The sequence below is a fragment of the Solenopsis invicta genome, chromosome 3, assembly GCF_016802725.1.
Source record: "Solenopsis invicta isolate M01_SB chromosome 3, UNIL_Sinv_3.0, whole genome shotgun sequence".
NCBI lineage: Eukaryota > Metazoa > Arthropoda > Insecta > Hymenoptera > Formicidae > Solenopsis > Solenopsis invicta.
Genome location: NC_052666.1, coordinates 11,567,009 through 11,594,436, shown reverse-complemented (window position 1 = coordinate 11,594,436; position 27,428 = coordinate 11,567,009). Strand labels below are relative to the sequence as shown.

The 27,428-nt window shown below is 43.2% G+C and overlaps 1 protein-coding gene across 1 annotated transcript; it reads right to left on the bottom strand.

Moving 5' to 3' along the window:
* Window positions 1–7,231: 7,231 nt before the first annotated feature.
* On the bottom strand, window positions 7,232–7,975 carry LOC120357390. Its single transcript, XM_039447572.1, has one exon. The coding sequence runs from the start codon at window positions 7,973–7,975 to the stop codon at window positions 7,232–7,234; it is 744 nt and encodes a 247-aa protein (XP_039303506.1).
* Between the last annotated feature and the right edge of the window lie 19,453 nt (window positions 7,976–27,428).

The following is a 27,428-nucleotide window of genomic DNA, read 5'->3' as shown; positions in this document are numbered from 1 at the left end:
CGTCACCAACCAGCATCTCTAAATCGATTCGCTGCGCCAGTGACATTCCATTCCCGAAGTCGGAACAACGAAGTGTGTTTGGTCGCGGCGAGAGAATACTTCGCATCCAACACCGATCCGCTCTGAAAACACAGCCACCTGGAGACCGAAAATCCGCTCGCAGCCAAGAGTCTTGTCTCGCAGCTGGGTTTCCCGGCCACCCGGAAACAAACCACCTCATATACCTCGCGACATCCACCACACCGCGATCGCCGTGTTTGGGGTCCCGGGTCAAGGTTCTTGACAGGGTGTTGCGCTTCCAGCCCTACCTTCCGCCGTAGCGTTTGAGAAATCGTCCCGCCCGCACGACCTAGGCTACCCCGCGGATCGTACAATAAGCCACGCCGACCACGCCGCGAACGTAACACGCGGACTGTAGACTGCGCCCGCACTCGCACAAGCCGCGCTTATATACAGGGTGTCCCAGACCATCCATCTCACCTGATTTTTTTGTAAACGCGACATTTTAAAGAAAAATGTTTCAGACAAAAGTTTTGTGACTTCAAGGAGGACATAAGATGGTGTCATTGGTTTGACTTTGGATAGTCGTTTGAAAATCACGTGAAGGTCACCTTTAATTTCTTAAATGGAAACCTCCATTTTTCAATGCATGTTCTTGTACTTCGAAAGCTTTCCAAAACGCTATAATAAAACATTTTTTTAATCAGTATTTTTCGAGTTATAAGGGTTGAAAGTTACGGTAGCGCCGGCATTACCCAAGGTGTACCGCGTGTTTGTGTGCGTATTTGTTTGTGTGTTTGTGTGTGTGAATGCGTATGTGTCAATAGAGATAAGGACCTCAAGGTTCGACATTCCCGTAGTATTTATTGACTCCAAACTCTCTCTACTGTACGCGCGCGCGCGCGCGCATGTATGTATGTGTGCGTATGCGTGTGCGCGCGCGCGCGCGCGCGCGCGTGTGTGTGTGTGTGTGTGTGTGTGTGTGTATGGCTGATGTTATTAGGCCTGGTGTTCGAAATGTCCACTGTTTGCTTCAATGCAAGCAAGTACTCTTTTCTCGAAATTATTTCTTGCATGAAGAATTTCATCAACATGCAGAAAACGAATAGCAAGACGTATTCTACGAATCATATCATGTCTTGTCGTAGGTCGTTCGCGGTATACTAAATCTTTTAGTCTTCCCCACAAATAGTAATCGAGAACAGTGAGGTCTGGTGATCGTGGGGGCCAATGATGTGGGCCATATTTGCCTATCCATTTATCTGGAAACATTTTGTTCAACCGTTCACGGGCAACTCTAGATGTATACGCTGGACATCTATCTAGCTGGAAAAACATGTTTAGGCCCAATTGTAGATCAATATTTTCAAGCAAGGGCGGAAGATCATTTTCAAGGAAATTGGCATATCAAATACCGTTTAGGTTCACTTCAAAGATATGCGGTCCAACGACATGTTTTCCAATAATTTCGCACCAAACATTGACTTTCCGAACATGTTAATGGTCAATTTCTCGGAACTAATGAGGATTTTCTTGTGCCCAATATCGACAATTCTGTGTATTTACAGAGCCGTCACTTGAAAATGTGCATTCATCAGAAAATAAAATTTTCTGATGAAAGTTGCGCGATTGTTGACGAATCCAATTGCAAAATTCGAATCTGTATCTAAAATTGTCATTTGTCAATGCTTGGTGAAGAGACATTCTGTACGGATGCAGCTTGTTTTCATGAAAAATTTGCTAAATCGTGCTGCGACTAATTCCAGAATCTCTTTCTGTACGTCTTAATGAATGGCAGGGATGCAATCGAGCGGATGCAAGAATCTACGACATCCTTTCATCTCTAACTTGGCGTCGAATTCGTCTACCTTTATTGCGATCCGGTTGATTAATACCTTTATTGGTAATACGGTTAGCTAAGCAAGAAAAAACTTGGTACGAATGAGGAGCGCGATCTGGGTATCGTTCTCGCCACAATCTTGCAGCTGCTCTAAATTGACCATCACATTCACCTAAAATAAACATCATATCACAAGCTTCCGCGTTTGAATATGTTTGAATACATGGATGGTAAATGAGAATTTTGTTACACCATACGTGACAGTATCGGTCATGAATAACGTATACGACAAGACAAGACGTTTTTAATCGATTGAAGGTTGATGTTGTTTTGAATGAATTTTTGCGGTTGTTCGTACGTAAGAAATGCTCGTGGAGAGTTTTTTCGTTACTACTGACGAAATTACTGAACTAAAAAAAACGAAAGAAAGGGAATGTACATGTGTACGTGTGTTAAACTAAAGACTAAACTAAACGGGAGTCAAATATTTGGTTCTCGGTTTAATTAACGCATGGCGTAAAATCGAACATTTCCGACGAAATCTACTTTCTTTCCGCCATTGCTTGAAAATATTCTTCTACAATTGCGCCTAAACATGTTTTTCCAGCAAGATGGATGTCTAGCGCATACATCTAGAGTTACGGGCAAACACAAACACACAAAACACACACACCAGAGGTGTAAATCCGACCATGCAATCTTTACGCGGTACACCTTGGGTAATGCCGGAGGTACTGTAACTTTCAACCCTCATAACTCGAAAAGTACTGATTAAAAAAACGTTTTATTATAGCGTTTTGGTAAGTTCTCGAGGTAAGATACAAGAATATGCATTGAAAAATGGGTTTCCATTTAAGAAATTAAAGGTGACCTTCATGTCATCTTCAAACGACTATCCAAGGTGACACCAATGACACCATTTTATGTTCCCCTCGAAGTCATAAAACTTTGTCTGAAACATTTTTCTTTAAAATGTTACGTTTACGAAAAAATCGAGTGAGACGGGTGGTCTGGGACACCCTGTATATATATTAGGTGTATGCATTAATTTTAAAAGATTTTAAAGTAAACTCACGGCTTTGCTGTGATGAAATGGTTACCAAATTGATCATTCAAAATATTTCCCATCTCTAGCTATTACTTTTTCCCATTCTTCTGGTAATAAATGGATTCTACGTCGAAAGAATAATACATCTTTAGAAGCTATCCACGAATTGACCCATTTTTTGATATCTTCATAATAATGAAAGCGCTGCTCTATCAGGTCATGAGCCATCGATCGAAATAGGTGGTAATCCGAAGGAGCAATATCTGGAGAGTACGGCGGGTGTGGTAGAACATCCCAGTTAAGCGCTTCTAATGTTTCCTTGACCGGTTTTGCAACATGAGGCCGAGCATTGTCGTGCTGAAAAACCACTTTGTCGCGTCTTTTCGCGTAATCTGGCCTTTTTTGCTTTAATGCTCGGCCCAATTGCATCAATTGTTGTTGGTAGCGTTCTCTAGTGATAGTTTCGTTGGGTTGGAGTAGCTCATAATACAGTACACCCAGCTGATCCCACCAAATACAGAGCACGAGCTTGGCGCCATGAATATTCGGCTGTAACGACCTGGCTTTTCCGCGCACGAGGCGTCGTGAGTTTGACGGGCGAGGACGCGGATGAGGTCGCCAAGAGAACTAGACTTGGATGGTTGGTATTTAAGCGAGACTTTGTTTCACGTGTCTGCGGTATTGTACAAGATCGTAGCGTTCTGGACGCGGCGCGCGGACGAACGAATGACGATGACGCGCGGACGGACGTAACAAAAGCTTAGAATTACGCGCGGACGGACAAACGGAGAATCAAAACGCGCGGACGGAAAAACGGTACATATAACGCAATAGTCGGAACGGCCGGATTTAAACGCGGTACCTACAAGCGGTGTTTATTTATAGGCGCGGGATTCCGAGCCGAGATTCTCGGAATTCGGAATCCCTATTGACGCGCTGGTGCCATGGCCTTGCCGAAGGCCGTGGTCACGGTCGGAGACGTCGCGCGCGCGGTACAGCTGTACGTTTAAAGCCCGATCGTGACGCGCTGCGGTTAGTACCGCGATGTTATGCGGCGGTGGTAATCGACTCACGCCAAGATCTCTTGGTGGAGGCGCGGAACTCCACACCCCGAGTCGTGAGTCGATACCGAGGCAGGACGGCAGATCGGGAAAGTGCCGACTACCAGGATCTCCTGGTGGAGCCCAAGATAGACTTGAGCCCGTGAACAGGTGGTCTAGGAAACGGATGGCTTGTGTCAAGATCGCTTGACTGAAGCTAAGTTCATTTAACTCCGCTGAGCGTTCAGGATATACTTCGTTCTCGGACGGAAGGCAGACGGAGAAGAAGCTTCGACTATAGGAGCGGCGGCGCTTATATAGTCGAGTCTCGTGGGCAGGGATGGTGCGGGGGTACGGAACGGTACGGTATCGGAGGGGGAATCCCTGCCGCTTGAGATCGGTCCAGTGGCCGCCACTCCGGTCGAGCGCGTGCGCGCGGATGCGTATACGCGCGCTACGCCGGTTTTACAATTCTTATTGGCGCTGTGCGCCGGTTTTTCGCTGTTCGGCGGTTGTTCGGCCGGACAGCCTGGAATGGTGGACGGTCCAATGGGGGTGCGGAAAGGCGGTTTGTTACACCCCCCCTCCCTCCCTTTGAGTAAGCCTGAATCTAGAGGCCTAAAACGCATTCATTTTTCACTTTCCGGTCGTGCGTATGACTTTTCCTTGCACGACCGGAGCCTGCCATTGCGGTCGAATCGCAGGTGCCAGCGGCAGTTGCCGAGACGCGGCTTGTACTCGCGGCTTGTGTGTACGGCGTAGTGGGGAACCTCGACCACGATTCCTGGCTCGACCTCCACGGGTACTGGTGACGGCGGTGTCGGGCCTATGGCCCGTAGCGGTGCTGGTGTCGGTGGCGGCGGCGGCTCGTGGCGGCGGACGCGGTTGCTCTAGCATGAGTCAAGCACGCTTCTCTCGCGTGCGTTGGTCGAACGGTTGCATTAGGCGGCCTTGCCTTGGCGTACTCCGACGGTGGCGACAGGTCGTCTGTGGCTGATGGTGGCCACGGGGATGTCTCCTCTGTCCGGCGGCGGTCTCGGCGTTGCCGTTTGCCCAATCCCAGGCCGCTCCGGATTGTAAGGCTCCGGCGTTTCGCCTAAGAGCTCGGCGATTTCGGCGAGGATACCGTCTTGCTCCATTTCTCTTCCGAGAATGAGCCGGCTGGTTCTCGGTAGCAGCGCGCGTATTCCGGCTACCGGTGCGCGCGCTTGTTGCCGGTGTTTGTCCACGTGCCTCGGTTGTGCGGCCGTATCGCTCTTGCCGGGTCGTCGCTCGGTTCGGCGGCCGGATCACGAGCGCACCGCATGCCGCGTCGTCGTCGTTGTCGTCGGTGTCGGAATCAGCTTCTCTTTCCTCAGTCGGAGCGGGGGCAGGCTTGAGGTCCTGTACGTGGATGTGTCGGTATCACTTGCCCACCGCGCTTCGGAGATCGTAGATCACGGGTGAGATGACGCGGCGTACTTCCAGCGGCCCGACATATCTTGGCGCGAGTTTCGCGTTGAACGCATCCGCGCAGCGGTAGAGGGGGTGGTCACGCTTCCACACCCAATCTCCCTGCTTCGGTCGCCATTCTCTCGGAAGCAAATCATAATATTGCTGCTTCCGTTGAAACGCGCGCGCTAACTTGACTCGGACGAGTTCGTATGTCTCGCGCAAACGGCGTTGCAGCGCGTGCGGTTGTTGCGGTGTGCCGACTGGCGCGCGTTCCTCCAGCCGTTGCAGCTTGCGGCCGTGATTTAAAAATGCCGGCGTATGCCCCGTAGCGTCGTGAGTCACGGTGTTGTACGCGAACTGCAATTCGGCGAGGCGCTCGTCCCACTTACGGTGGTCGCGATTCAGGTATTGTCGTATCATGGTCTTCACGGTGCGGTTAGTGCGCTCGACCGGATTGCAGTGCAAGGCGTACGCCGGCGCAAGACGGTGGCGGATTCGCAGCGCTCGTAACAGGTCGGTCAGGGTCACGGAGCGGAGCTAGGTGCCATTATCGGACCAGATTTCTTCCGGACATCCGTGTCGCAGTATGATTGCTTCGGTCAGCACGGCGGTAACGTTCGTGGCGGTAGCTCGTCGGAGCGCTCGCATTTCCAGCCACTTCGTGAACCGGTCCTGCATGGTTAATAGCCAGGTGTGCCCCTTGGTTGATCGGGGAAGCGGTCCGACAAGGTCTATCATTACGTGTTGCCACGGGTGTGACACGTCGGTCGGATGGAGCATTCCGGCCGGCCGCCGTTGCTTCGGTTTATGGGACAGGCATATTCGGCTCTGTCGCACGTAACACGAGATATCGCGGAACATGCCCGGCCAGTAATAGTGGCGGGCAATGCGAGCGATCGTTGTCGCGGTCCCGAGATGCCCGGCGGTCGGTGCGTGGTGGTACCGGTGGAGGAGATCGGTGCGACTCTCGCGCTCCTTCCACTGTGTGTCGTTCGGCGCGTCGGAAAAGTCCAGCGTATGGAGCACGTGTCGGTAGAGGCGACCGTCCGCTATACGGAAGTCGGGGGCGGCGTACGGAGTGTTGGACGTGATGCCCCATCACTTCCGGTACCACGCGTGTTTGCGGCGGCGTTTACGGTCGTTTGCCGTGAGAGCGAGTCCGCGACTTTGTTTAACGCCCCTTTTCAGTATTGCACCTCGAAATCGAACCGTCGGAATTCAATTGCCCAGCGACCTAGGCGTCCGGTGGATAGTCTTGCGGGAGCGATGTCTTTATTGCACGGCGTTACAGAACAAAGTATAATCAGGAAAAACGGAACGGCTCAAGAGAGAGAGAAAAGCAATATGGCGCCGTTGCCAACTTACACATGCGATACAGAGCGCTGCGCTAGACAGACATATAGTGAGAATGCGAAGCGCGAAATATGAATTTATAATGCTTAACATCCTGCCCCCTTGGAAAGTTCGAGCTTTACAACATAAGTGTGTGGAGTATTACAATATGACAGTTATTCCCTTTGGGGCAGTTTACGATACATAACATATTGAAAGCAATATTAAACTAGACGCTACATTAACATTGAATGAATAAGTAAATCAAGACAAGTTACAAAAATAAGTTTGAGCATTTAGACATCTATTTATATAAATAATTATGAATTAGTTATCTTCTTCAATAGGTAGGATACATATTTTCGCTAACGGCCTTTTTATTATATTTCGGTTGATACGTATTGATACTCCGCGGACGACTTTATCGGTTCCGGGATGCAACTCTGTGATTCGACCTAGCGGCCAAACCATTGGCGGAGTATTTTCGCCTTTGACGAGCAATGTGCCTTCTTTTAGTTTTAAATTGTGGTGTAGCTGCTACTTATAACGTTGTTGCAGCTGCAATATATACTCTTGTGCCCATCTATTCCAAAAATGTTTGATTTGTGAAAGTAGCTGAAAGCGCGTTAGGCGATTTGTGGGCACGTCAGTAAAGTTGCGTTCCGGAATTGAGGTAATTGCTTCTCTTACAAGAAAATGTCCAGGCGTAATCGCTTGTAGATCTGTCGGGCTAGTAGATAAAGGTGTAAAGGGCCTAGAATTAAGACAGGCTTCGATTTGTGTTAAAATTGTGTACAATTCTTCAAAATGTAATATTTTGGTGCCGATAATTTTTTGCATATGACTCTTTGCAGATTTTACAGCGGCTTCCCATAGACCGCCCATATCAGGCGAGTGCGAAGGAATAAACTTCCATTCTATAAAGTTTTCAACCAAGTAATCATGTATGATTTGCTGTGTATTTTCTTTAAGCAAGAATGATTTTAGGTCTGCTAACTGGTTCCTCGTACCAGTGAAGGTAGTGCTGTTATCTGAGTATAAAGTGCTACATTTTCCTCTATGAGATATAAAGCGTTTTAACGAATTCAGAAACGCCGCCGAAGTGAGATCGGATACCAGTTCAAAGTGAATTGCTTTAGTTACTAGACATACAAATATGGCTAAATATGCCTTTCCCGTTTTATTACGCGACACCTTTATACTAAAAAGCTCTGCATAATTGATGCCCGTCTTGTAAAATGTTTTTGCCTGAGTAATTCGCTCAGTTGGTAAGCCTTCCATTAGCTGGTTAATGCTGGTTGGCTTTGTGCGGGAACAAACAATGCAAGTTCTTAACACCTGACGAACTACATTTTTGCCGGCTATCGGCCAATAATTATTTCGTAGTGCCGCTCATACTGCTTGTGGTCTAGCATGCAAATTTTTATAATGTACGTCCCTGACTATCAATTTTGTGAGATAATGCTTACTCGGTAAAATAACCGGATGTTTTCGCGAGTATTCCAGTGGTGCGTGGCGGATTCTTCCCCCCACGCGAATGAGACCGTCTACATCTAAAAAGGGGTATAAAGATACAAGTTTGCTTTTAGACTCTACTTGTAAATTGTTTTTGAGGCTATTTATTTCTTGAAAGAATTCGCCATTTTGGCACATTTTGATGATGGCTATCGTTGCTTTGTCTATTTCTTGAACTGTTAATGGACCGCTCCTGCGGGTTGTGTTTTTTGATGCGTTGGTTTTGAATCTAAAACAATATGCTGTGCTTCGCTTCAATCTTGTGAGAGATGAAAACCTCGATATAATTTCTTCTTTTGCTGCACTGTTTGCAGTGTGGAGAACTATGTTAGCGGCGCATTTTCCAGCATGTCCTCTTTGATTCCTCCACCTTTATATGAATGCAGCGTTGCAACTTGTTGTAAAATTGTGGGTCCTTCCCACCAAAGCTTTGCTGTTTTTAATTTGTCGGGATTGATTCCTCTTGAGAGAATGTCAGCTGGATTGTCTTTTGACCCCACATGGTACCACGCGTTCTTGTCAGTGATACGATGGATCTCAGTCGTTCTATTAGCGACAAAGGTGTTCCACCTGTTTGGTTCACTCGCGATCCACGAAAGCGTGATTGTAGAGTTACTCCAGTAGTATATTTGATTTATCGAGATAGATAGCGCTTGAGTGACCTTTTTGGCTAGATGTGCAAGTAGAACTGCGCTACATAGTTCTAGTCGCAGGAGAGACAATTTTTTCAGAGGTGCTATCCGAGACTTAGCGCACAGTAGTCTTGTGACACACTGATCGTTGGGGGTCATGCAACGAAGGTATATGCAAGCTCCATATGCGGCTTCTGAAGCATCACAGAATCCGTGCACTTCTGTTTTGCTTGCATCTTCGTGCATTATTTTTCGTGGAATTTTTATCGTTTGTATATTATGTATTTGCGCTCTCCAATGTGTCCATAGTTCGCACACTTCACCTGTTATTTGGTTGTCCCAGTCACAGTTTAACTGCCAGAGACGCTGTAAAATCATTTTTGCTTTGACCACGACGGGTCCAATCCAACCCAAAGGATCATAAACTTGGCCAATTTGAGACAGGATGCTGCGCTTGGTGATTTTTCCTCTTGATTGCTCGAGTTTCAGCTTGTAGTGGAAGGTATCAGTAACGGTGTTTCACAGTATTCCAAGTATTTTTGTAGGCTCTTCAAGAGTCACACTGGCTTCTTGGGAGGAGTCAGGATCGGAAAACTCTGCTGCGTTGGATTTCCACTTTCTAATTTTAACTTTTGCGTGATTTAGTATGTTAATTATATCTTTTTTCAGGTGCTTGAGGTCCTCTACAGATTGGCTTCCTGTCAAGAGGTCGTCAACGTAGAAATCTTTTAATATTGTGCTACTGGCGGTTGGATAATCATTTTGCATTTCCCGTGCTATCTCTTGGAAGCAACGAATTGCCAAGAAGAACGAGCTTGCCATTCCGTACGTGAGCGTGTTAAGATTGAACACTTGAATAGGTTCTTGTGCATTCCATCTCCATAATATGCGTTGGAGATTACGCTGGTCATGTGCTATATTGATCTGCCTGTACATTTTTTCTACGTCGGCTGCAATGGCGTACTCGTGCTGGCGTAAGCGCAGAATGATGTCGAACAAATCATTTTGTATATTTGGTCCGACTGATAGGCAAGTTTAGAGACAACCCTGACGATGTCTTGCATGACGCGTCAATTAGCACTCTAAGTTTCGTGGTAGTACTTTACTTTTTAACAACGGCGTGATGTGGCATGTAATAGGATGGCTTCATATTCAGGCTGCTTGCTGGAACCTCGGATATGTGATTTAATTTCAAGTATTCGGACATGAACGCATGATATTCGTGTTTCAGGTTAGGCTGTCTTTCCAATTTGCGCTCCAGGGCTTTGAGGCGCTTTGCTGCTATTTCGTAAGACTCACCCAACTGTGCTATATTTTCTTTAAGGGGTAGTCGTACTACAAATCTGCCTTCTAAATCTTTGGTGTGCGTTGCAGCAAAGTGCTTTTCGCAATCTGTTTCTGCTTGTGAATGAGGGATGCGATACTCTACTTCTTCAATTTGCCAAATTTTTAATTTGCTCATCCATTGTTGCACTCATGGCAACGTTGCAATAAGATTTCTTAGTAGAACAAGCGCGATGAGAATCGTTGGCTCCTGTAACTATCCATCCTAATAATGTTTCTCTAAACAGCAGGGCTTTGGACGGTTCTTTTATTCGTCGATTGCCTATTAAATCCCAGAAGATAGAGGCTCCCAATAGCATGTCGATGTTACTTGGAGTATGCCAAGAAAGATCTGCCAATTGTAGTTTATGAGGTATTTTTGAAGCTTTTATGTTTATTTTGACCACTGGCATTTGTTCTGTAATTTTGTCCATAATTATAAAAGGAAGTGTGACTTTGAAAGAGCTTACATGCGATATTCTATGGTTGCTGAATAGCTTTTTGTATAGGAGTGCTACCAATGCCTATAATAATATCATCGATAGTTTCTAGATTTAAATTTAATTTTTTACTGAACTCCCGAGTAATAAAATTTGACTGAGATCCACTATCAAAGAAGACTCTGCACTCGTGTGGAGTTCCGTTCACGCACCAAGACCGCGGCAGTGGAAAGAATTGCTTTTGGGAACTGATTTACGCTACAGTGACTTAATACTGGCGAAGTGCTGGCGCTCGTGGTAGCAGCTGTTTGCGGCTGCGTGTGACTATTGTTTGCTTGCTTATCATTTGACTTTGTTTCAGGGTGTTTATTGCTATTTGAATCACTGCTAATTGCTTTAAATCTATGCAACAGAGTTGTGGTTTCCCTTACATTCCCTGCAACCGGGAGCTTTACAATTTTTTCCATGGGAATTTTTAAAACATTTAATGCAAAGACGTTTGTTTTTTATTTCGTTATTTCTATCATCTAGTGACATGCTAAGAAATGAGTTGCATTCATTTACTTTATGCTCTTTGGAACATATGGGACAAGCAATTTTGTTTGAAGCGAGATAAATTTGAGAAACGCTTTTAGTTTGTTGCTTGCAACTGTTACCACGAGCCTCATTAGTAGGCTGTAAGTTGCGATTCAAATGTGATAATGCTTCTGAGAACGCGCTACGGCTTATAAGAAAGTCTGTAAACTCTTGTAATGTAGGAAACTCCTCTAAGACTGAACTTTTAAGTTCCCACTCTCGGCGAGAACCTTTGTCAATTTTTGGCAAAATAATGTGAATAAGCAGAGTGCTCTAGCTGTCGACCGGTTGTTCCAGCTTGTGCAAAGTTTGTACACATTGTGAAATACTGTCTACCATCCTTCTTAAGTTGTAGTGTGATTCTTTGTTGATAGATGCTAGCTCCAATATATTTTGAATTAGGTATTGAACAATTAATTTTTTGTTTTTGAATCTATGTTTCAATAGATTCCAAGCTATTTCGTAGCTATTGTTGGTAAGTTCCAGGGAATTTACTATTTTTACGGCTTCCGCAGAGAGTGTAGACCTCAGGTAGTGCAATTTTTGTACTGGTGTAAGAGTGGCGTTAGATGTTATTAGAGATTCGAACATATCTCTGTAGGGAATCCATTTCTCGTAAGTCCCATCAAATTTTGGCAATATTCAATAGTTTCACAACCGATCTAACGGCACCCTGTTCATGCATTGCAAATATCTGTTGATTGATTGCGTGTGGGTTAAAAATTGGTGGATTAAAAATTTTAAGCGGCGTGGTGGATGGTTGATTTTGTGCACTGAGCTTACGAGCCTTACTAATCATGGCATGATATGCATCTTCAAAGTCGATACGCTGTTGAGCTTGAGCTTCCGAATCATCAAGATCTTCTATTTGATCCTGGAACAATTCAAATTCTACCCACAGTGATTCTGCTCTTTCTGATCTACTAATTAATTCTACTGATTTTTCAGGCTCATCTTCTAACAGCGCGAGAAAGTTTGAAAAATTTGTAAGTTTGGCTTTTACTCGGTCACGCGATTTAGTTAGTTTCGTAAGCTCAGCCATCGCAATTGTTTCAGCGGTTATTTAAAGCGTTAGTAACAATATTAAAATTATATTTTATTTTGTACCTGTCACTCGCTAGGACCTTTAAGTGCTACCTGGGATTTACTTAATGCTAACGCTCGTAGTGTCGCTCTGCGATTTTGTCCGATGGTTGCAGTTGGAAGCTGTGGATATCGTGCTTCAGCGGTTGTCCTTCCGTCGTGGCAAATCTCGTTTGGGTCGAACGACAATGGCGATCGTGCAATGATCGTGCTAAGCCTTAACGTTTCGAGCTTCTATCGCACGTGAGTGCTGCGCTTGAGTTGCTGCGATGATGACAAACTCGTCGTGCACAGAACGTTGTTGCTAAGGCGTTGGCGGGGGAGAGGTTAATGTTCCTACGCGTAACGTGGCTACGCGAGGATTGTGCGCTAGCCGAATTTGTAGTAGTGTGCCTTAACCTCGACGCGAAGATTCTCTCGGCTGGATGCACGAGGGTCACTATTGTCCGCCTCAAGGCTCCGAGCGATGAATCTCTTGAGCCGGTATCTCGCTCAGTCGGTCAAGGCCGATCGCTATTTCGCGCGCTATTTTTCGTGCGCGCGGAGATGGTCGTGCTACGTCTTGTCTGCGCACTATTTCTCGTGTACGGAAAAATGGCGTCGTTTCGTCTTATCCGCGTGTCACTTCTCGTGCGCGTGGAAATGGCTAAGATTGTGCTACTTGCCCGTTGGCTTCGGCAAAGATCCTTCACGGCCAATAACGCACGGCTGTTGTTTGCCCCGGACGAAAGCTATATAACCAGACGGGCTATGTGGCGCAGCTTGGATGTCGCCTAACATTATCCTCAGTACAAATCTATCCGCGCCTGTTGCCTGGTGCTACCTCGATGCCGCCGTGGATTAAGATTCTCGTCTCGCTGTGATACTTGCAGCTGACAATCCGAAATATCCGGCTCGAAGGACCAATGTTTTGAGCTTGATGTGGATAGTAAAAATGCCGGTGGATAGTCTTGCCGGAGCGATGTCTATTGCACAGAACGAAGTATAATCAGGAAAAACGGAATGGCTCAAGAGAGAGAGAAAAGCAATATGGCGCCGTTGCCAACTTACACATGCGATACATAGCGCGCCGTTGCCAACTTACACATGCGATACAGAGCGCTGCGCTAGACAGACATATAGTGAGAATGCAAAGCGCGAAATATGAACTTATAATGCTTAACACCTGGATAAGATACTTAATTATTATATTGATTCAAATAATTTTAGGATTTTCATAAAATCACCAACATTAGAGTCATCATATATTGATGTGTTAAATTTTTCGATTATGGATGTAGTTGGTTCGAAATCTACAGAGGTAATATTTTTGAATTTTAAATAATATCTTATTCTCATTACAGCTTTTGCCACGTCAAGAGAAAGTCGATTTCTCAATTTATATTTTATTATATTGTAGATAGAAAATGCTTTTTCTACGGTTGCATTGGAAATTGTTAATAAAAGTAACCCTAATGCTAATTGGTTACTATTTTTAAAACGTTCTCCAGCACTGTTTTTATCATTATATACTTCTGATCAAAATTGTAAGTAATCTTTTGTATTATTCCATACTTTATTAATAATTAAGTTTCTATCTGATTAACAATGTTCTACAGAAAATCTTGAGAATTGCAAATTATATCTCTTATTTGGATTTTTTTTGAGATGTAGCAGATTCAGGCATAAAATTTTAATTTTTAAGAAGCATATCAATATTTGGTGAAAGTCTATACTGGATTTCTTTGCAAATAGTTATTAAAAATTGTTTACATTTTATTTTTACATTTAATATATCGTCTTTTTTCATTGTTTAACTATGATATCAAACTCATATCCATAATACAGTCTTCATGCATGGTGTACTGTTCAAAATTAAAATTTGCTAATTGTGCATTAATTCTAATTGTCTAAGCACAACAATCTTCTGCAACATGCTTTTGTATAACATAAACACGTCTTGTCTCTATAAGTCTTTTATAAGAGGAAAGAATATTATAATATAATTTATTGTATATGTAATATTTTTAGGATATAAATATTGACATCTTAGAATCAACATCAGCAAATATGTCATCAATAACTGAATTTCACGAAAAAAAAGAATGTAAAAAGTATAAAGAACTTGTAAAGAAACAGCAACTACGTTTTATCATTATGCGGAAGAAAATGAAAGCTCTGCGATGTACAAATGCAATGCTAAACAGTAAGATTAATAATGATAAATATAAGAAAACTATGAATGCAATACTTAATAAAGACCAAATAAGAGCGCTGTTTAATAAAGGTCGCGTTCACAGTTGGTTTAATAAAACTGTTTAACGTGCTCTAAAATTAAAATTTGCTTGTGGGGCTAGTGGTTATGAGTAGTATAAGACGTTGCAGCGAAAGTTGGAAAACTTTAAATTTGAATCTGGAATATCAGATGAAATGTTTGAATTCCTAAAGTATAAAACACCCTTTTTTAACAAAGAAACAGATTTTGAATGTGGCTTAATATTTGATGAAATTGCTATAACATCAAGGAAATGTTATAATCCTTCAACAAGATCATTAGTTAGAGATATAACTTTTCCTGGTGAAAAAGGTATAGCTACACATGCTCTTGTTTTCATGCTTGTTGGAATTTGTAATAGATGGAAACATATAGTGGGTTATTATTTGACAGGAAATAGTTTTAATAGAAATACTTTAAAAGAAATTATTTTTCAAATTATTAATAAAGCAGAGGAAATTGGTTTTCATGTCAATTTTATTACATCGGACATGGGTTCCGAGATACCTTATGGAAATTGTTAGAAATTAGCATTAGTAGGTTTAGTAAAATAAAGAATTACATTATTCATCCATTTAATTCTACTCGTAATTTATATATTATTGCTGATTTACCTCATATTTTAAAGAATTTAAAACAGGCATTACTTAGTAATAAAATGATAATCATTTCTGATGATATAGTCCAAAAATATAATTTATCTTTGGATAAGATAGAGTTAAGGCATTTTAATGAATTAATAATTCAAGAAAATTCTGAACTGCTTTTAACAGCTAAATTAAAGATAGATGACCGTAAATGTAACAATTTCAATAAAATTAAAGTGAATAAACCCAAACAAGTGTTTTCTCATGACGTTGTAACGCTGGTACTTTTCTGGGCGGTTACGGGATTGCGTTCTGGATCGGTTGCTCGGATGTGCTCGCCGGATGCCAGGGTTTTTCGGTAGTAATGAGAACTTCGTGTTGAGTATAATAATGCAAACGTAACAATATATTTATCAGATTTAACTGAAATACACAAGTAATACCGGGGTGCTCGATTAAACAGTAATTGGACCCGCGCAAAATAAAAGAACGGACAAAATATAATTCGCGGCGTAACCTAATACAAAAGAACGGATTCGAATACTAAAGAAACGGACGGACTGGTATTATGCGCTATGCGCTCGGAGGTAATAATCGGAGTCGCTGTGAAGCGGCTAACTTAACGTGCGGTTAAACGGGCCGTGATTGGCCCGCGCGACGGACGGTTGTGATCGCGGAATCGGCGGCGCGTGGTGCAGCGGACGGTTCCGCGATACGCAAGAGTTGTCGACGTTAGAGACCTAAGTGGTCTTACCCCGCGGGGGGTTGTCACCCCGTGGGGAGTAGGTTTACGGATTGAGCCGGAGGCAGGCGTCGAGTATTCTCGACGACGGTGTTGGTCCCGAGAATCTCCGAGAGCGGACTTGCGGGACGGACGGTTCCTATTGGCCGAGAATACCCAGCTGCGGAAACGACGAGTATTCCCGTCGCGGACGAAGGATGGAACCGGCCAAGTATTCCCAGCCGTTAGGACCGACGAGTATGGCCGTCGCAAGATAGTTGGAACGAGAATGCCCGTTCTCGAAGAAGTGCTTGAGAATACCCAAGCTAAGGAGCGCCGAGGATACCCGGCGCAGAAGCGGAGTAGGTGTGAGATCGGTGGCTCGGAGCGATCTGATTTTGGCTGCCCGCTGCCGGCTTATATAGCGGTCCGCGCGGTCGGACGTACCAATCAGCGCGCGCGGTTGGGCCAGCCGGAGTAGGAACGCTTGCCGAACGCGGCGCGCGGCACGCACGGTAGCGCGTGATTGCGGGTGCTTTCCAACAAGAGTGCCACAGTGTGACACAGTGTCACAGAGAGAGACATAGTGTAACACAGTTGTGTAGTCTAATTGGAACAGATAAGTTACCAAACACGGTCACTAGAGTGCGTAAAAGACTGACTTAGTAAAAAACACAGATTCAAATTGAATCAGAAATCTATCCGTAGAAAATCCAGACCCGTTAAAGAAGGAATTTTACATTATCCAACGTAGGAATAACTTCTTTACAATGCCGACAAAAGAATAAACATGCAAATTAATCCGATGAAATACGCATGAATAATGAATAATCAACGAATGCATTGTTTCTTAGGCTTACAATTCTTTAAATAAAAATAATGAATATTGATTACCATCTAAGAATTCTGGGTCTGGTACTTTATTTTCGAACACGAAACATTTTTAGTAAAAATATAAGTCCATTGTGCTAATTTAAAAATGTAGTATGTAAAGAAACGAAAAGTTCAAACTATAATTTTAATTTTGTATGTTAAGGCGACAAAACATAACTGAACATGACTAAAATGTACCAGTACCAAACTTGAAAAAATAATTTATTTGCCGGATGTGTTGGCACTATTGATGGCTGACACGGCCAAACTTAAGATTAAGCTGTGTTTTGCAGTGTCGCTCTGTGTCTCTCTGTGTCATAGTTGGAAAGCACCAATGTAGACACTGTGTTACACAGTGTCGCCTGTGTCTCTTGTTGGAAAGCACCCTGCGGCAAGCTTAGTCGAGCGCGTGCACGTGCTCAGTCTTACGCGTTGTGTTCAGCGTTTGGACCGGAGTGGCGGTGCGGCGGAGGGGCGTAACGTTACAACGTAAGCTGTTTATTTGAATTATGAGCATCAGAAAATAACAAACCAGAATATATCTCCACTACATGGTTTGTAAACATTGTTTGTAAATGGTTTTCTTTAATGACATCGAGATATTATAAAATAACATTAGGCAAAAATAAGACAAACGTATATGAGGAAAATATTAATTTTTTTGTTCGAAATTATTAATATTTTTAGTAAATTAAAAATAGGTAATGGTGGATTCAAACCTGTACAAAGAGGTATAATGATAAGTACACAATCCGTCATTGATTTAACTGAATATTTAATTACAAAAAGAAACTTTCATTATGTCTTAACTGCAAGATTTACACAAGATTGTATTGAAAATCTTTTCTCTCAAATTAGACAAAAGAATGTTATATCTCATTCGCTTCAATTCACCAATGACTTAAAATTAATTGCCATCGCAATGTATATGAGAGACATTAAATTTACTAATTATGATAATGACGATCAACAGTATCTATCAGGATTTCTCGAATATTTACAACAAAAGAAAAACAAGCTGTGAATGATACATGTCAAACACAAGAAACTGTTGAAATTCCTCCCTTTAATAAAAATTTGATGTCCAACTTATCACATCTAGAATTAAACTATTTGTATAACATAGCTGGTTATATTATAAAATCTATTACAAAAACATGTACAATACATAATAAATGTATACAATCAGTAAAATCGCCAATTCCATTGCGTTGTTCATTTACAAAGTTTGTACAATTAAAATGTTATACAACACATTCATTATGTTTTGTTAACATAGAAACATTTAAAGTATTTATAAAATTAGAACAAATGTTTCAATATTATAGTAAGTTTTTTAATAATTTTCAAAACATTAATTGGACAGCATTTCTAAGTGCAGAATTTGCAAAGGTCCAGGCTAAACATATTTCAAATTGTCATAATTTATATTTTAAAATTATTAAAAAATTTGCAACGTTTAGGTTAAAAATTCATAATAAAAAAGGTACTGCAAGCGATATGATAGCAAATCAATGGCTATGCGTACTCTATTATAATGTTAGGAAATATTAAAGAATACAAAATTTATATTAATCCATATGTTTTAAGCCATTGGCAATATTTTGTGATAAAGAAGATATTTTAATTTATGTTTTGTGCATTTGGCAATATTTTATGATAAAGAAGATATTTTAATTTATGTTTTGTATCTTTAATAATATTTTGTGATTAAAAAGGTATTTTATATTTTATGTGTATTTAAAATTGTGTTTTTGTGCTTTTGGCAATATTTTGTGATAAAAAAGTATTTTAATTTATGTTTTGCGCCTTTAACAATATTTTAGTTGTGTGCGCTTATTTTCTTTTATATATTTTTTATTTTATTAATTTTTATATACAAATTAACATAATACAAAGAATTTCTTATTATATATTTGATTTTAATGTTTTACATAAAATAAATACAATATTTAGTCTTCTGAAATGTTTATTTATTATTGGTACTATTAGAACATAATGTTTACGTTAATAGTAAGGTTAGCGCAATTCAAATATGAGCAGAAGTTGCCAATATCTAACGAATCAACCAAAATTGACTTTCGCATGGCGCGACTCTTTATTATAGGGTCTCTACTTACCACGCTTGGTGTTCGGTGGACGAAACGCGGAGGAAGCGCGCGGACGGTGGAGGGGCGTATCGTTACATTACCCCTCCCCGTTTAAGTGGCGAACTTTGGCCATTACGCCGGGAATTCCCGCACATAGTGGCAACGACCGGCGCGATCGAATCGGAGTGTATACTGGCGTGTTGCAAGTCGCACCTTATACACTCGCAAAATTCTGGCGGCATGGTAGGGCGTGAATCACAAAGTACTCGCACTGGCACGGATGGGAGGGCCTCTCGTGCGAAAGGTACGGTGACTGGTGGCGTTGCTGGAGGTGTCCTAGGCCTCGCGGTGGTGTTCTTCGGTGCGGCGGTGGGTGCCGTCGGTATTCGTTCCGTTGGCCGTTGGTCGTCTGGTTGGCGTGGCGTGATTTCTGCGGCGGGCTTGATTTCTGCGGCGGGTTTGATTGAGGGTGCGACGGTAGTGGCCGGTACGACCCTCCTAGCCCTGCCGGATGTGGACTCTGGAACGCTCTCCTCCTCCAGGTCGGAGAGTGTGTCTCCGAATATTGCCAGCAGGCTATTTTTCGCCTTGGCATGGGTCAAATCTGGTTGTTCAGTGCTATGTCTGGAACGCGAGTGGTCGCGTTGACTGGCGGTGCAGGCGGGGTGGCGGTCTGAGAGGTTGTCATCGTCTCTCTGACTGCGGCGGGTGTCGGCTGCGGTCGAGGTCTGCTCGGCCATGCTAGTAGTTCTGCCAGGAGCGCGGCGAGTTTCTTGGCGTTCGTAGCGGACGACCGTTGGATCCATACTCCTATCACTGGGGCGCCCTTCCTCGGAACAGGTGTCGATTCGCCCTGGGTGCGATGCTGCCGAGGACCCGCTTTTTTGGTTTCCTCAATGAGTTAGTGCGGCGGTAGTCGCACGCTGGTTTCTCGGTGTCTTGGTTGTCTGGTGATCGTATGCGTGGTTGTCCTGGCCATGCGCGAGCTGACGACAGGATGCGGTACAATCGGCTGGTGGTCGGCCGTTGTCGGGAACAAGTCTGGGCGAGAAGGTGCTATGGTCATGACCTGGTACCATAGCGCCTCGAACTCCTCGTCGTTCGACGGTTTGGTAAGAAGTGCGTCTAGTTTCTCCATTAAAGGATCACTTTCTGCGATTTCCTGGTCTGCCGGTCCGCCTTGTATACCTTTCTGGGCCTGGGAAAGAATGCTCTTTCCTTCAGGATGTTTCCAGAGCGTGATCTACATGCGGTTAGCTCCTGGTGAGGCATCAGTCTTTGCCGCCTCATTGTCGCCGCGGGCATTGTCTGCTTCGCTGTCATCTGTTTCGGAAGCATCTGCCGTGATGTCGTTTGCTCCCTCGGTGCGATCGTGTTACTTGTCCTCGTCGTTTTCGGAATCGGTATGTTCGATAGCTGCCTCCTGTAAACTGGGCTTAAGATCCTGTACGTGCACTTACCTCGCTGATCTCGAATGTCTACTATTACGGGGAATGTATCTTGCGAACCTTGAACGGTCCAGCATATTTTGGGGCTAGTTTGGCGTTAAATCCCTTGCCTTTGTTTGACAAGAGATGCTCCCGTTTCCATACAATGTCTCCCAGGGATGGCTTCCATGCGCGCCTTCTCAGATTGTAATGTCGCTCCTGCCGGTTGAAGGCGCGTGCAAGATTCGTACGTACGACTTTGTAGGCTTCCTGTAGACGCTGTTGATTGGCGGTTGGTGTTGTGGCCGGTATATTTCGCCGGTCGTGGTTTCCGGTTGGCTCCTCGCGCCCGTGGTTCAAGTAGGTGGGCGAGTATCCGATGGCATCATGCTGAGCGGTATTGTATGCGAATTGTAGGGCGTATATCTGCTGGTTCCATAGGCGGTGGTTTCCTTCTATGAATTGCGCCACCATTGTTTTAATCGTCTTATTGATTCGTTCGATTACAATGGGGCGCATAGGCCGAGGCGGTACGGTGTTCTATTCCAAGATCCCGTAGTAAAGCTTTCATGGGTCTTCCCACAAACGGTATTCCGTTGTCTGAAATGATCTACCAGAAACACCCGTGTCGGTAGACAATACGGTCGGCGACGCGTTGCGCGACGGCTGCTGCGGTGGCGCGACGGAGTGGACTTAGCTCGACCCACTTCGTGAAGCGGTCTTCCATCACTAGAAGCCATGTGTGGCCACTAGTGAACTGCGGGAGGGGTCTCACCAAGTCCATCGTGACTTGTTCCTATGACGCGTTAACATGGGACGCGTGCAGTAGTCCAGCGGGCCGCGTTTGCGCTTGTTTGTGCTTTAAACAACTTTGGCAATTTCGGACGTACCGGGCAATGTCCGCGAACATCCCCGGTCAGTAGTAGCACCGCGCGGCTCGGGCGATGGTTTTCGCGATTCCTAAGTGACCGGCGGTGGGGACGTCGTGCACCTGTGTCAATACGGTCGATATCGTCGGTCAGTATCGTTCGAGTCGCGGAGTGCATCTTTTTCATTGGGTTTTGGCCGGTTCGTCTTTAAAGACGGTGGAGTGGAGAATGCGGCGATGTCGGCCCTCCCAAATTTTGTAATCGGGGAAATTTTCGGGGCGTTCGCGTACGCGACGGAACTGTCGGCGGTACCAGGGACACGCGGGCAGTGTTCTGTTGCAGCACACGGCAGGTAGACGGGAGAGCGCGTCGGCCACGCGGTTGAATTTCCCGGCGCAATAGCAGTCGTCGAAAGAGTACTGTTGTAGCTCGAGGTCCCATCGGCCGAGCCCCCGGTGGGGGAATCCAGGCGCCGTAGCCATTGGAAGGCCTGGTAGTCAGTGATGACTATAAACTCGTAGCCCTCCAAATAACCCGCATGTCCCCCACACGACGGCCAAGCATTCGAGTTCCGTGGCACTGTAGTTCTTCTCGGCTCCGTTGAGCGAACGGCTGGTGTATGTTATGACGCGCTCCCTGAAGTGCTGCGACATGACAGCGCCGAGGTCGTGGATGCTTGCGTCCGTTTGCAAGAAGAACCGGCGCGAAAAATCAAGGCACGCGAGGATTGGCGCGGTGGTTAGCGCGTCCTTGAGTGTTTGGAATGCGCTTTTTTCCTTTGGGCCCCACTGTCAGCGGGCTTTTATCCTTGTGAGTTTGGTGAGCGGTGCCGCGATGGTCGCAAAATTCGGCGTGAATCGTCGGTACCACGAGGCTAGCCCTATAAACTGGCGGATTTGTCAAATGTTGGTTGGGGTTGGTTTATTGCGTGACGGTCCAAACCTATCCTAACCTAACCTAACCTTGTCCGGGGATCGGTGCGGATTCCTTGTCGGTCCACAATGTGCATAAGGTACTTCAGCTCGGTACGGCAGAAATGGCACTTGTCCGGGTTGAGCTTTAGCCGCGCTTCTCGCAGACGATAAAATACTTTGCCCAACTGCTTCAGATGATCCTTGACGGTTGGGCTGGCGATGATGACGTCGTCTAAATAGACGAAGACATGCGGTTCGAGCTTTGGCCTCAAGATCCAGTGTAGGAGTCGCTGGAAGGTAGCCGGGGCTGAATGCAAACCGAATGGCATAACAGTAAATTGCATTAAGCCTTGGCCCGGTACGCTGAAGGCAGGGACGGGGCGACTTTCCGGCGTAAGGAAAATTTGCCAATATTCCTTTTCCAAATCCAAGGTTGAGAGGTACTGTGCCCCGCGTAGTTTGTCCAGCGTGAGTGTAATGTGCGGCAATGGGTAGGAATCTCGTTCCGTCACCTCGTTGACTTTCCGAAAGTCAATGCAAAAACGGTGCCTACCGTCCTTCTTCTTGACGATGATCACTGGGGAGCTCCATGCACTGGTGGAGGGCTCGATAACCCCGGCGGCCTCCATAGCCTGGACTTCGTCGATAATCCGCTGCATTACAGAGTTTCGGGAACGGTACTTCTGTTTGATCAGCTGATCAGTTTTCAGTAGTTAACCTGTATTTGGTGCATGGCTTGGTCGGTAGATCCCTGGACTTGTTCGAATTTGTCAAGTTCGGTTGCGAGAAAAGTTTGCAGCTCGCGTTCCTTTTGTGGTGTTCCCTCGGTCATCCCAGCGGTGACCAAGTGCGTGGATCGTTGCTCCCGGAGTGTTTGGGCTCGAGTCGGTGGCAGTTGGATAGTGAGACCGAGCTCGGACCATAAATCCGTCCTGATTAGTAGTTCGCTTTCCAGGGACGGGAGGAGCTCGAAGGTATGTTTTAGCTTCCGTCCGGCTACGTGTAGCGGGAGACGGACCCGTCCAGGTGTCGCGGCGGTGGTGCCGTCTGGTAAATGGATGGTTTCTTCTTGGATCTCTGGCCGCATGGTCTTGGTGTGCTCGGAGACGCCCGTGCAAAAGGGCGCTCGATCGACAAGGCGCGGATGCCCTGTCGATGACTGGGTTACAATATTCGACCCGGTGTCTGGTGGCGACGAAGAGAATGACGGTGATTGGTCGAGAATGCTCGTTAAGGATCTCGGACATGATTGGTCGAGAATGCTCGGCCGGTGATGACGACGAGAATGCTCGTCGAGGATCTCGGAGTTGGTTCGAGAATACTCGGCCGAGGATAACGACGGGAATGCCCGTAGAGGAGCTGGAGAGCGACGAGAATACTCGTCTTCAGGGAGCGATCGAAGATACTCGGTCGCCTTGGGCCAGGAGAATCTGAAGTCTGCGTTCCCACTGCCGGCTTATATATCCGAACGCGCGGTTAAGTGCGCCAATCCGCGCGCTCGGTCGGCCAAACCGGAGTGGGAGCGTTGCGGAACGCCACAGTCCACGCGCGTGTCGCCGCGTGATCGCGCCGCGAGGTTAAGCTGTGCGCGCACGTGGCCTCTCGCCACGCTTGGTGTTTAGCGGACGGTACGCGGAGGAGGCGCGCGGACCGTGGAGGAGCGTATCGTTAAAAATTTGAGATTATAATTTATCAATTGTTGTTTTACAATGGTAAAAAAACGTTCTGCATCACATCTCTTTAATAATAGTAATCTATAAATTGTAGTGATAATTTCTTTTCTTTTTACAGAATAGTATCTTATCATAATACACAGAACTTTATCAGAAACAAGATCTGTACTTTCGTTTACAATAATAAAGAAAATAAGGAATCACCTACATCCTCTACTAACTCAGGAAACATACAAGGTGCAATAACATTTTTCAATAACGTTGTACACTTGGTTCTATGTAATTTTAAATTAAATAGATAATATTGCAGAATTTGAATCTATTCTCGAAAGTAATTCACATAAATGATTAACTGTGTTTATTGATGAATATTCTGCAATAAAAATACTTAATTTTAATTCTGTTTTTTTTGCGTATTTGTAACATCTTGTCTGACATTAATATATTTATCTAATTTTGCTTCCTGATCAAGTTTAATGTTTCGTGTATGCTTCAAAGATTTAGAATGATTAAGTAAATCTTTTTTATGAGCAATTAAAGTACACTTGAAATATTTACAGTATGCTCGTGTGGTACATCCCGTTAGAACAAGTGCAAGCCGTACTGAAATAACGTAATTTTTATGTCAATTCAAACAATACTTACAAGGGGAGGACCAAGTGAGAGACCCCTGGATTTTGATCCCAATTTTTTTAGTTATTCTGGAGACGAAAAAAAAGTTTACGTCTCCCGGCGTTTCATTGAATAGGCCTTAGTTTCGAAATAATAAATTTGCGAAAATTGGCCAAACCGCCGCGCGCCTTATGAGCCTTCCCGGTAACTCTTCTCGCAACCAGTGCAGTCGGCTCCGTGCGTTAGGTGCTTGCTTTACAATCGTAAGATCCGGGTTCGCTCCCGGATGTGTGCAATATTTTTTTCTTTTTTTTTTCTTTTTTTAATAAATGTATTTATTTATCTTGATGATATTAATATAGTATGCAAATTTCTAAAATAGAAAATTTAATTTAATATCATTTTCTAAACTTCAATTTAAATTTAATTTGAAGGGAATTTGAATTCAAGTAATAATATTTGAAATAATAAATAGGTAATAATAATAATAATATATAAGTTATTTGAAACGGATAACATATAAAGGCAACGTATCTAAATTTTTAAATTGTTTAAATTTAACACTGGTATTCTTCTTCTACGATTAATTATTTTAAAAACTAGAATTTTAAAATACTGTTAATATTATTTCCAATTAAATTTTAAATTAAACAATTTGAAAATTTAGATACGTTGCTTTTATATGTTATCCGTTTCAAATAACTTATATATTATTATTATTATTACTTATTTATTATTTCAAATATTATTACATGAATTCAAATTCCCTTCAAATTAAATTTAAATTGAAGTTTAGAAAATGATATTAAATTAAATTTTCTATTTTAGAAATTTGCATACTATATTAATATCATCAAGATAAATAAATACATTTATTAAAAAAAGAAAAAAAAAGAAAAAAAATATTGCACACATTCGGGAGCGAACCCGGATCTTACAATTGTAAAGCAAGCACCTAACGCACGGAGCCGACTGCACTGGTTGCGAGAAGAGTTACCGGGAAGGCTCATAAGGCGCGCGGCGGTTTGGCCAATTTTCGCAAATTTATTATTTCGAAACTAAGGCCTATTCAATGAAACGCCGGGAGACGTAAACTTTTTTTTCGTCTCCAGAATAACTAAAAAAATTGGGATCAAAATCCAGGGGTCTCTCACTTGGTCCTCCCCTTGTTAGTTAAGGACAGTTTTACATTGTTTGAATCATTAATAAATAATAACAATTTTCTATTTTGATCAGTTTTGGGTAATTATTTCTATAATTATCAATAAATATATTTTTTAAATGTCATAGGATCAATTAATGAATTATACATAATTATTACATTTAATTTTACACTATATGATTTACTAATAACTCATATAATCTGAATGAAAAATGTAATTAATGCGTGAAGGAATACTTTTAGATATTTATTAATTACGTACGCATTAAAAATTGAATCTTTTTCCCATGTTTTATTATAGGATTGCGAATATCTTTTTTGACTCATATTTAGATTATTTAATACAGCACAATGCTCAAATATTTCCAAATATCAAAGCTTTTGGCTCAGCAACACGTATAAACATTTATTGTTTGTGATTTGTTTTGTAATGACCGCTACAGCAATTAAGGTGCATTTTCATGAGAATTTAAGCGATAAAAATGATCACGTGACGACTTTTACTGCTTTTTTAGTGATAAGGTAAATATTAAGTATAAATATAATATAAAATTAATGGATTATAAATAAATACAATTTTCAGTACCGGTCAAAAGTTTAGACTCAGCATTTTTGAAATGATACATTTTTGTAAATAACATTGACTTTGACGGTATTGAAACATTGAATTTCAACCAAAACATTGATACATGCTATGTGATAGCCACTTGTTTGCGTATTCACGTTCACTTGTTATGATTGTTTTGTTTCGTGTTTATTTCGAAATGAATGTTCACATTACGCGTGTCGTTTTAGTCTGGCTGCGTTACTGCTCAGTTCTCTCAGTGTTATTATTACCAATTTTCTTTTATTCTCTTTGTCTAAGGTAAATTTAGCTAACTTAGTTATATTTCCAGTGAAAATTTACAATAGAAATCATATTCTATGTAAATACACATCATAGAACAAAAGAAATATTTATATACTATTTATTCCGTTTATAGTGCACGAAATGGGTCGAAGAAAAGAATTAAGCGTAGAAACACGCGCCGTAATTGTAGCACTACATAAAGAAGGATATTCTACACGACAAATATCATTGAAAACTAAGGTTTCCCAGGCTACAGTTGTGAGGACGTTGAGAAAAAAACAAGAAACTGGATTAAACACGAGCCGTCATTGTTCTGGAAGACCCAGAGTAACTTCGAAAAGTGAAGATAAGTTCATCTGTGTCCAAAGTAAGCGTTTGCGAACTCGTACTGCACCAGAAATTCGCGAAGAACTGAATGCTACCAGAGAGAAGCCAGTATCTGTAACGACTGTTCAACGCCGACTTCGTGATCATGAATTAAAAGGATGTATAGCTGCTAGAAAACCACTGCTACGTAAACAAAATAAAGTCAAAAGATTGCAATGGGCAAAGAAACATAAAAACTGGTCGATTAATCAATGGAAAAAAGTATTATTTACAGACGAATCAAAGTTCGAAATTTTTGGGGGAAAACGTAGGCAGTACGTTTGTCGCCAGGTCGGCAAACGCATGAAAGAGCAGTGTGTAGTACCAACAGTAAAGCATGGAAGTGGTTCGGTTATGGTTTGGGAGTGTTTTACTGGAGAAAAAGTTGACGATCTTGTAAAAATCAAAGGGATTATGGATCAACGGCAATATCACAGTATTTTACAACTCCATGCTTTTCCGTGTGGAAAAAAACTAGCTGGTCGTGGTTTTATTTTCCAGCAGGATAATGACCCTAAACACACATCAAAATTGTGCAGAAACTATATTATCAACAAAGAAAAGCAAAAAGAATTAAAATACACGAATTGGCCCCCTCAATCACCTGATCTGAACCCAATAGAACTTTTGTGGGATAAATTGGATAGGAAAATGAGACGTGCGAAAAATGAGATCAATGAATCGAAACCAACTGTGGGAGTTCCTGCAAGTATCCTGAACTGAAATTTCCGCTCTGACTCTGAAGAAATTGATAGAAAGAATGCTCA